The following is an 11,868-nucleotide window of genomic DNA, read 5'->3' as shown; positions in this document are numbered from 1 at the left end:
CCTTCTGGACAGCAGTCAGGTCGGCAGTCTTACCCATGATTGGGGTTTTGAGTGATGAACCAGGCTGGGAGTTTTAAAGGCCTCAGGAATCTTTTGCAGGTGTTTAGAGTTAACTCGTTGATTCAGATGATTAGGTTCATAGCTCGTTTAGAGACCCTTTTAATGATATGCTAATTTTGTGAGATAGGAATTTTGGGTTTTCATGAGTTGTACGCCAAAATCATCCATATTAAGATAATAAAAGACCTGAAATATTTCAGTTAGTGTGCAATGAATCTAAAATATATGAATGTTAAATTTTCATCATGACATTATGGAAAATAATGAAATTTATCACAATATGCTAATTTTTTGAGAAGGACCTGTATTTACAGCAACGTAGCAACAGACACTAGTCAATTACCCTTTCAGCTCTTCGTTCAGAAGGTAAAACTATACTATTTATCCAAATGTTTTAAAAAGGTAAAATAAAAGCCGCAAACCAGACAGAAGTATTTACATATCGCCAATCTGTCTATAGACAAGTCAGCTCATGTACTGAGTAGAGAATCTGAAAAATGTATTGGCACTGCGTTGAAAGATGTACAAAAGCCTTGAAATAAATTTACTTTAAAATCATTTTTTATTGCAGCAGAATGAGTATAACACGGAAAATGTAGAAAAATCGTTAAGAAATAAATCTTTAAAACAAAAATAAAAACACCAGTGGCACAAGTAATGATACCCCTAAAGATTACTTCAAAAATGAATGCCTCGAGGCCCCTATTCAGTTATTAATTTAGTTTTTTTAAGTTGATCAGAGTTTTTAGAAATTTTTAATTTTTAATTGACCACTTTCTGCTTTCTTGGGTGTGTGGTGCCTTGTAAAATATATTTAAACCTCTTAGCTTTTTCACCTTTTGTGTGTTTACAACCTAAAACCTTAGTGCCCCTTCCTTAGTGCCTATTGGAAAGGAAAATTGTTATCCTGCAAGTAACACATTTCACCAGCAGTATTTCATCTATAGTAAAAGTAACATTGATTTGCAGGGATGCTTTAATTTGCCACTCAGCTCTTAACATGTCAATTCATTTGCCGCCAGCAGATGGCAGTCATGTGTTTTTTCCACAAGTATGTAACTGTTATAAACCTTCAGAACTTTCAATACACAAAACATTTACATTTATGTACATGTTTGAGTGAAAGAATCATAAACAGCAAGTGTTTTGCACAAACAAACTGTGCACTTATGTATTTATGCAATGACCCTGTTTGTTAGCAATTCAGTTCCCCCACTTACCCTAAAATCTGAAAGGAGGCAGCATAGATTAGCCCAAAGTAAAGGATCAGTTAACTGGTTGATTGGTGCAGCATCCTGAATAAACATGGTGGACAAACATTCATTAGCAGAGTGGTGAGACAATGTTTGCTGCTGCTGCAGGGCCTCGACACTGGATGAGGCCGTATTCCTAATGAAGGTTGCCTGCTGCCAAAAACCTAATGGTAAAGACTGTTGATACACAACTAAAGGAATCCAATCTTTGGAGAATGTGCTTTTCTTTGCAGCATCTAAATCTAACTGTTTAGTCAGAGTTGACCTTAACATCACCATCTACCTAAATAAAGGGGAACATACTACAAAGTGTATGTTGGTCATGAATTCCTAGAAAAACATTACTGCTTTTGAAAAAAACAACACATCAACTTCCGTTACGACTCATTTGACGGTCAGATGTAGGTTTAGGAAAACATCTAATTTCACCAAATGATCCAATGTGTTTTTCTCAATTGCATTCAGACACAAACTGAGATAATCACTGCTCAGATTCCCTAATACTTGCTATTTTCTGCTAAAAACCTGACTAACAACTGCAATCAGGTGGAAATGCAACTTTAAAAGACTTAAAATAGGATCAATGAAACATTTTGCTTACCAGTAGTCAGAGTTCATACTATAAAACACATTTTGCAATAAAATACTTTTCTCAATTCAACTCTATTTTGGCCCATTCTTTAAAGAACAAATACAATTGGTCAGACTTTAAATATGGAACCTGCAAAAACCAAAAAAAGGAGATGGGTGCATGGCTGGACAAACAGATAGATGGATAGATGATCTAGGTTATTAATAGGTTTACTTAGCTGTCTAATGTAAATAGCCTGTACATTGAGTTATTAGCACCACCTATTTATTTATTGTTTTATTTACTCTGACACGCTCAAAATACAGCAAATGATTGACAAAAGGACGGATGATGGACAAACAAATGGATAATGATGCGTATGCAAATGGTTGGGTGAATGATCAGTTGGATTGTCAGATAAATGAACAGGACACAATCAGATTGGCAGATAGATGGACGATTGGATGAATAGATAAGTCGATGCATAGAAGGTTCAGATGGATGAGCAGAGTGGTGGATGGATTTACAGACAAATAAATGGATAGACTGAAGACTGGATGCATGGATAGACAAATTGACTGGTGAATGACAGATGCATGTATAGATTGATGATCTGTTAGGTGGATGAACAGATGGATTAAGAAATGGATGGCTGGATGAAGGAGATGGATGAAAAGATCGAAACATGAATGGACAGATGGATTGGTTGATGAGTGGATGTATAGAAGGATATTGATGGACACCAGCCTAAGAATTTGGCCTGTCAACAAATTTGTGGAGTAGAAGTGACAGGTTCTCTCATGGTCTCAATTATACCTCAACAGGTCTTTAAGCGTACTCCAATCTGTTTTCGTCCCCATCTGTAACCCCAGAAACCCGACAAGCTTAGCCTAGAATGATAAACTCAGGACCTGATGTAATAGATGAAGAAAAAAGCTGAGTAACTGTGCATTATTTGTATAAATGGAGCATCAGAGAGGCCCCTGTTTTGAGCAACTCATTTTCAGAAATTTATATATTTATCATGCAGAAAATGGCTCTTAAATTGAAAAAGCTGACTAATCACATCTACTTTTCATGAATGAGAAAATAATTTATTTAAACAGATACAAAGATTTGATCACAATCACGGATGCCTAAAATATCTAGTAAAACAAAATCTACACAGCATTTATGGGAATATAAGAAATATAGATTTACTCTTTAAAAACCATCCATAAGCAACCCCACATTGGTCCCAGGAATTAGAATGAAAGAGGGCCTTAAAAAGTGGACACCAAGAAAAGACACCAGGCTTGCAGGTACATTCAGAGCTCTAACCTACAGTGGACTTAAAAAAAATCATTTGTTCTGATGTTTATAAAGAACATACACATTGTCAAACATGAGACAAACTTAAAAATACAAGATATATACATGGTATCCTTGTTGTAAACTTCCAATTGTCTTTTAAAAACCATCAGAGGCTCCACAGTTAGTGTCTGATAGAGAAACTGTGTGCTTGTGTGTAACTGGCTGTTCCTGAATAGTCTCTGAGGAGCCGGGATGTTTATGCTACCTTATCTGTAATTATTATAGGGTAATGACGGTGCCATCCTCCTCCACCCCTCCTTTGGGCAGAGTGAGACTGTGGCGTGGGTCCGTTTTCAGAGAGCTGAGGATTTTGTGCAGACTGCCGTTGCTGTACCGGAGCGCTGGGTTGCTGCTGTGATGAGGCGGCTGCAGATGCAGCTCGCCGTGTTTGGACTGCTGGTGCTGGTTGTGTTTAAGGTTCAGGTCTCTGTGCAGCTGATGGCTCAGACTGATGGGTGGTTGTTGGTGGTGGGACCCTCCATTGAGACTTGTCTGGGACCGGAAGGAGGTGTTGGAGGTCACCGATGACGGCCGTGTGGGAGGGCTGGGAGGAGCTGCTGGACCCGTTGTCGGAGTCTGCTGGTGTGCACGGGATGCGCTGGAAGCCAGCGAGGTGTTGGAGCGGAGAGATGGCCTCTTGAGGCTGTTCTCGATGACAATATCCGTATCTTCGTCACTTTCCAGGTCGTCATGGTAGCTGTGATGCGCTACAGAAGACGCCTCCCGCGCAGAGGCCACCGACAGACTTGGAATGCCAATCGACCCACTGCTGTCGGATGACTGACCTGAGCTACCTGAGATTCTGCTGCTGCGGACCACGTTGTTGCGCTGGTTCACCGGCTTAACTGTCACGATCAGGTTGTGGCTGTTAGCAATCATCATGTCTGTGACCTGATCCAAAGACTTTCCTGTCACTTCGATGCCATTCACCTCCAGCACCTCATCATTAACCGCCAGCAGCCCGGTGCTCTCTGCCAAGCCTCCGGGCACCATCCGGGATATGAAGATGCCTGGAACCTTCTCAAGCCCGTGAGGAGTCACGCGGACGCTGGTCCCGTCCCGGATGTAGAAGCCCAGGGGTTTGTCCGAGCCGTGGCGATACAGTCGGACTCGGCGGTGGGACTCGGGCAGTATGTCCACGTCGATGATGGAGGAGACGGGACGGAAGTCCTGTGGCATGCCGATGGGGACACGGGGACGCTTCCGGTTGATGTCGCTGCTGCGCAGGGTCACCACGGCCTTCTTCTTACGGGTTAAGGTGTTGGTGCCAAAGGTGGAGTAGTCAACCTCCTCTGCAATCAAAACAAGACATAAAAAATTAAAGACTTACAAGTAAATAAATAAAAATGGCCATTAGATGGATGGTACAGGCTTCACAATTTGTTTTGCATGACCACTATCCTAAAGATACAAAAAACTATTCACGATTTTCACTCGACATCGCCTGGTGAGCAGATTCAGATGATTTTTAACTAATCAGCCATCAATCTGCAGCCGACTGGTGATCTGGCAGTGAGGCAACACACAAAGATTCACACATGATTCGCACACTGCTGTCGATGAGAAGCAGTAAACACATGTGTGCACAGTTGTTTTAAAACTGCTGAGTGCCGAATATGAAGATTCCTCTGCTGAGAGTCAGCAGTCAGCAGCTGCATGCACTCTGCATATCTGAGCTCAAACACATGGGCACACACATGCACCATCCATCAGGCAAGCAGACCAACTATCAGTCAGGGACGCTGAAGGAATACAGGATGGTGCAACAGAATGAAAATAGTTGTGGTAATCTGAGTTACAGCATCACGCCTCAGTCTTGAGGTCTGGAACAATCAGTGGAATAATGAAGGCCTTCATAAAGGACTAGATCCCTGATTCAGTGGTAGAGTCACGTCCCTCAAGATAACACATCAACTGATGAACATACAAGATTAGTAAAAATTAAAAGATGGGTTTACTCTCAAGGTCATCCACAAGCTGAATGTATTACTTTAGTTGTAAGTAACCAAAAGCTAGAGGAAAAGAAAAATACACTGTGCTAAACAAAACAACTTGATATCTGTCTGATCTTCCTCTCTCTCTGGCAGACAGGAAATCTGGACGTGGTAAACCAGGATGTGACAGGAAGTGAAGGGCTCGCAGCGGGAGCATCAGCTGCTACACTTTCATGAGTCACATTTGCCCTTTGGAGCTTTACTTATTTATTTTTTAGTCATACATGTTGGAGCCTCTTCTGTACTTTTCCTCCCAATCCTTGCACCAAAAACTACCTCTCAAACTCCCGTTTGAGTTTGTCAAGTACTGTTGTCTTCTCCTACAGCTCCGCTTCCTTCGGCAACTTGTCGACTATGCTAGAATACAGTACAGTATATTTAATGATCTAAAACAAAGCGTATGGAGGTTCTGGGGGAAATTGTTGCATTCTTGTGGATCAAGTCAGAAGCAAAAGGCAGCTTGTGGGATTGGACATGCTGTTCTCTAAAAGGGTATTATTATTAATTTGCTGTTACATTTTGCCATGTTAGAAAAACAATGTTTAATGTATAAATGGGGGATTAAAGGTTAAAGTCCAACACAAAGTGATGCATAAATGTATAAACTACAAGCACAATTTGTAAAAGTGTAAAATGTGAAGGCCTCAGAGGTTTGTTAGAGAACAGCATCATGTAGACCAAGAAACCCACCAGACAGATCGGGGGAAAATAACTTTAAAGCAGGTTAAATGACAATATCCCAAGGTTAACCCATGTACCTAAACTGAGCAAGAAGTCAATTAATCAGAGAAGCAGCCTAGATTAGCATGGTAACTCTAGAGGAGCTGCAGAGATCCACAGCTCAGATGGGAAAATCTGTTGACAGGATATCTATTGGTACACCCCAAAAATCTGGTCTTTATGGAAAAGTGGCCAAAAAAAAAGCCATTGTGGGAAGAAGGCCATAAGAATTCCAGTTTACATTTGTTACATGCCATGTAGGGGGTCACATTAAACATGTGGAAAAAGGTGCTGATGAGACCAAAACTGAACCTTTGGCCAACATGCATAGCGCTGGGTGGTGAAAAAAATAACAACAGATCACCCTGAACACACCGTTTCTATGGTAAAACAAGGTGGTGGCAGAATCATTCTGTGTGGTTGTTTTTTTTTTTTTTTGATTAAGCGCAAGCAAACGACAGAATTGATGGGAAGGTGGATGGAGCTAAATACAGGGAATTCTGGAAGAAAATGTGTTTAAGGTTGCAAAAACACATGAGACTTGGGATGAGGTTCACCTTCAAGCAGGACAAAATCCCTAAACATACAGAAAGAGCTATGATAGAATGGTTTAGAACTAAGTATACTCATGATATAGAATTATAATAGTTTATCACATAAAATCTAAAAAACAAAAAAAAACCAACAAAAAAAAACATTGAAGTTTTTGGTTGTAAAGTGACAAAATGTGATAAGGTTCAAGAGGTAGGAATACTTTTGCAAGGCTCTGCCAATCACAGCACATGATTGGGATTGGGACTGCCAACTAATATTAGTGAAGAAGTAGATCAAGGTCTCCCAACTCAGCAAAATAAGCGTTGTTCATTTCTCAAAATCTTAAGAAATCATGTCTGATAAAGAAACACACTGGCGTTAATATAAATTCTTCCTCCTCCTCCAAAAAAAAAAAAAAAAGAAAACATCAAGTGGTATTCTTAGTTTTCTGTGCATGTTGTGGCAGAAATTCCTGCCCCGTAGCGAATGCCTTGTCTGGAATCAATCAGATCAACTTCTGCCACAAGTGCAAGTTTTCTGCTGATGGGAACCATATTGGGGAAGGGTTGCAGCAAGGGTCTCATTACAGATTTTGAAGTGCAACACCCTGCGTCCACACCCCTCACCTCGGTCTCAAACCCAGCACACGGCATGCCACATCACCCGGGTACACTGTGGGACAGACGATCCATCAGTGAGAAAGCTGACGTCTGCAACTCAAACGGTGCTTTCAGCGGGTAACGTCTTGCAGCTGTTTGGCAAAAAAGCCATTTGAGGAATATGCTGGAGTAATTTGTTTTATGAAACCTACAAATTCAAAGGCATGGGGAGTGGCTCAAAGCAGGGCAACAACTACAGGGTAAAATGTTTAGTGCATTTTAAGCAGGTGTTTAGGGCTTTGCCCCAGAAACACTGGCTGAACTATATTTTAGGAAGGTCCATAAATAAATATTGTCAGTAAATATTTTTTAGCAGCAATGTAACAATGTTTGCCTATTTCAACCTACATTTTCTGTCAACAAAGAAACGAAACTGAAACAACACACTCGCCTGTCCGGGTGATTTAAAAAAAGAGCAAATAGCAGGCAAATCTCACAAGCAAATGCAGGAAATCTCTGTTTGTGACCTGTTTACCTCTTCTCTCAGACTGGTTCAAGCAATCTCTCTCAGAGTTGACATGCTCTGCCATGAAACTAAAGAAGAGCCAACTTCCAAGTCAATCAGATAAACTGTTTTGCATTACGGTAATTTCTATTTGCTAAACTTTCACAACCACTCCATTAACAGTAAACAGCACCATTCATAACCACAAACAACAACTCAGCATAGCAAACTGGATGCTGTTAAGTGTCTCCTTACAAAATAGCATTTTTTTTCCCCCTGCACGTAACAAATCATTTGAAAACCACAGCAAGTTATTCTGGCCAGAAAAAATAACCTTAATTACACTGTCCTCCATCTACCACTGAGTTCCAACTAAATCAGGATTCCTTCATATTTTTCATGTCACAATTCCATAACTTTTTAAGACTCAAATTTCCAGAGGTCTCAGTGCTTTTTGGCCCATTTTTAAAGGTAAAATACAAAAACATTCACCCGGAATTTCGGGCAGATATAATGATTTAAATAAGGAACCTGAAAAAAGCCAAACAAGGAAGCAAAGAAGAAAGCAGGGAAGGGAGGATAATGGCCAAAGTGATGGATGAATGGATAAACAGGAAAATACATGGACGAATGGATGCATGAAGAAATGCGCAGATGGACGGATGGAAGGTGATGTGCTTTATTTGTAAATACACAAGGTGGACAAAGCAGCTGATGATCTGCTGGAAGTAACTGATATGTCAGCTTTAGTGTAAAAGAGATTCAGGTTTTGAAAAAAAAAAAAAAAAAAAAAAGAAAATCACAATAATGTCAAGAAAGTTTCTGTGAATGGTTTGATTTCTATGAAAAAAAAAAAAAATCATTAACTAATGTGATGATGAAGATAATGAACTTGTCCAGAACAACTAGTTAACAATTAGTGTACAAATATGAGTGAGAACCAACTGTTACAATAACTTACTGAGATGAATGAAACAAAATCCACCACATTAAACAAAGTCCATAAGTTAGGTGTCATTGTGGTGAACGTACAATACCCCTACAGCCGATTTTTAAAGTAAAAAAAATGCTTCTGACTGCACATAAAACTAACCTCATTATAAACTGATGACAGTCACTTTGAAGGGGGCAAAAAAAGTTTGGACTATCAGGTCCCTGACAAGGTCTGAGTTCTGCTTAATGTGGGTGACACACAAGAGCTTGTTCCAGTTATTAACACTATAGTTATTGTTATAACTTCTGAAAACGAACTCCCTCCTACAGAAGAACATCAAGCTGAGCTGATTTGAAGTGTCAGATCAAAGACCAATGGGTCTCTGCCATGCACCTACAGGCCCAACTGTACCTCAGAAGTACAGTCTTTGATGAATAGGATGTTTAAATTAGCTTTTGCTAAGTATTTCTACACGTTCCGCACACACACTAGCAGACGCCGACAATGTCGTTGGGTCCAGCAGCGCCTCCCGTAACAGTAACCCTTTACAACACTGGTTAGAGGTTCTTGCTCCCACCATTAAAACTGCCGTAGGGCATTCTGAAAAAACCTGGACTCAGCCCAAAAATTTGAACAAGCACACCTTACAGCTCCCTCCCCTTGCTTTCTGCTGTGCTACAGCCCTCCCTCCACAGCTCCTACCCCACAGTGGAGCCTGCCGTGAACGTGCAGCTTGATTTTTATCATCAGTCTTCTTTTGTTGACCTGTCTTTGTTTTCTGAGCAGATGCCACTCGAGAAATTGGCAGTTTTCCTGTAACTTTAGGTTGTTTCTCCCCCATTAGCACAGCTGCAGCACCACGACAATATTTGGCTTGAACGACAGTACGTGTTGCACAGGGTGTGAGCGGCACATACATGAGTGTAATTGACACTTCTAAGACATTCCTCCTGTCTCTGATTTGTTGTTTCTGAATGGGAGAGGTGTACTAATGCAAAGGCAGTAGGACCACTGGGACAAGCCAGAGGAGCTTGATTTTTTCACAAGTCATCCGTCTAATATTTAATGTCAGGACATAATGACAGTTTTAACAAATATGTTAAAAAAAACATTATTTTTCAAAAAATTACCTACTGCAACTTTAACCATGTAACCAGTAGAGTACAGTTTAATTTTTAAAGCACAATTTGAGAACATCTGTACCATTATTTAATTTGAAAAAAAAAAATCTGCAAAAAGGGTTAGCTTCTTTGTTTGGCTTGTTTAAACCTTTCTATACTTTGACTTGCGACGTCATCCTTAACTTTAAGATTTTAGTTTTTGACTTGCTAACTGAATGCAAACTCACTCAAAGATAAAGCATCCATGTGTCAATGTATTAAGCATTATTAGATTTTTGTGGAAGCAAAAAAGTCTGGAAAACAAAAAAATGTTTCTATGCTTAGCCAGACCTGGATCCTTTTCAAGACTGGAAATGTTCATTAAAAAGGAGATTTGATAAGTTCTAAATATTAGTCTTTAGCCATGTCCATATGAGCATGCTCAATCTGGTGCAAAGGGGTGGAGGCAGAAGGAGGGTGGGCAGCTTTTTTGAGATAAAAGTAGGGGCGTTTCAGGAACAAAAGATAAATATGGAAGCCACAGATTTAAACTGAATTATAAAAAAACAAATCTCCAAAAATGGTGTATAGTAATATAAAAGCTCTGATCCAGACTCATGCATAATAGAATGAGATTATTGTTGTCATACTGTGCAAAATCCTTCTACAGATGAACATAGTAATACAAGAAAAAAACAAAAACAAAACAGAAATGCAGAGTAATCACATGCTCAAAGTGGTTATTGTCTCCAAGTAAACCTGATTTAGAGGATATCCCGGGTGAGAAACACAAACAGCTGGTTGCGTTCAGGAAACTGAACTATAAAAAAACAAATCTCCAAAAATGGTGTATAGTTATATAAAAGCTCTCATCCAGACTCATGCATAACAGAATGAGATTATTGTTGTCATACTGTACAAAATCCTTCTACATCCAGAGTCCTACGGAAAAACCATAAGGGGGAAGTTTATAAGAAAAACTGGAGTTTAGACCTTCTGACACCAGAAAACAGCGTCTTAAACCAACCCATTGGGGTCAGGGGAAGGGTCAGAGGTGAAAAGACTACTCCTGGTTGACTTCTAACTCGTGTGGCTGCCTGTTTGTCAGTACACTGTGACACTGAAGGAATGTAGCTGGAGATGTCACTGAACAGCTTGAAGATCTGCAGTACTCCTCAAGATAGGATTAAACTGCTCTGACCTCCAATGCCTGGTTATTTTACACCTCTCTGTCTCCACAAGTGTAATATGATCCATCACTGACTTTTGCTTAAACTGTTTCATAGGTTTTCAATGATAAAGACCCAAATCCTGTAGTTTCATGGTGTCCAGAACCAGCTCAACAAGAATCTATTAGTAAACTGAATTCAGTCACGTTTTCAGGTCCTCATAAAAGCCCCATGCTGTTCTTAGTGCTCAAAACCAAGGAAAAAGAGGAAAGTTAGACTTTGTTCCACTGAGGTCCACCTCTAGTTAAGCAAAGCTGAGAAAACAAGGTGTTTTAAAGCTCTGCAACTTTTCCAGAATCCCCAATAAAAACAGAGAATCTAAGAGTTTTATGATCAACCATTAGGGTGCTGCAACATGCTTGTTCCTGGCAGGTCTTCTTACATTTATTGCTAAGTCACTGCAACTGAGAACACAGTAAAAGAAACCAACCACAACTGAGCCAGTGCTTCAGATCCTTTCTACAACATTGGTATGTATTTATGTGTTGCTGGTGTAATAAAAGCAAATGGATGACGTATTAGTGTTAGATATAGACCATTACAGACAAGCACAAGCTCCACAGTTTATGTAGCACCCAGGAAAGACCGACAGAAATCTCATAATCACCACTCAGAACTTTAGACTAAGGATGTTTAAAGTGGTCTGGTGTGATATTTCACACAGGGCTTTGTGAAACCTTGCACACTAAGCTCAGTATACTTGTTCCTGTGCTAACAAAGACAGGAGAAAACCAAACTGCCTGCAGGAACAACAGCAATTTGTCAATGTTTCATTTAAACAGTGGAGTAAGAAGTATTAATGTACTATGCAAGTACACAAACACATTTGTCAGTATGATAAATCACAGAAATTTATACTGTATGGCCATTAAAAGGGACATATGCAGCAGCAATATTTATCATTGATAACAATAAACCTATAATATATACAACAGTCTATAATCTACAATTTCATTGATAGAAAGCCTCCAATTAATGGGTTTGTGGGATTAGTGTAAGATGTTAGTCAACTAAAA

General features: G+C 39.8%; 1 protein-coding gene across 1 annotated transcript in view; it reads right to left on the bottom strand.

The window, feature by feature from the left end:
* Nucleotides 1-599: 599 nt before the first annotated feature.
* pard6gb (par-6 family cell polarity regulator gamma b) overlaps nucleotides 600-11,868 on the bottom strand; it is a 48,901-nt gene continuing 37,632 nt past the window's right edge. Inside the window, exon 3 of the mRNA XM_047384709.1 lies at nucleotides 600-4,529. Within this exon, the coding sequence (XP_047240665.1) occupies nucleotides 3,457-4,529 (1,073 nt within the window). The 3' untranslated portion in view covers nucleotides 600-3,456. The remainder of the gene's footprint in view (nucleotides 4,530-11,868) is intronic.

This window comes from Girardinichthys multiradiatus, chromosome 13, assembly GCF_021462225.1.
Source record: "Girardinichthys multiradiatus isolate DD_20200921_A chromosome 13, DD_fGirMul_XY1, whole genome shotgun sequence".
NCBI lineage: Eukaryota > Metazoa > Chordata > Actinopteri > Cyprinodontiformes > Goodeidae > Girardinichthys > Girardinichthys multiradiatus.
Note: the sequence above shows the minus strand (reverse complement) of the source record. Positions and strands in the feature narration are given on the sequence as shown.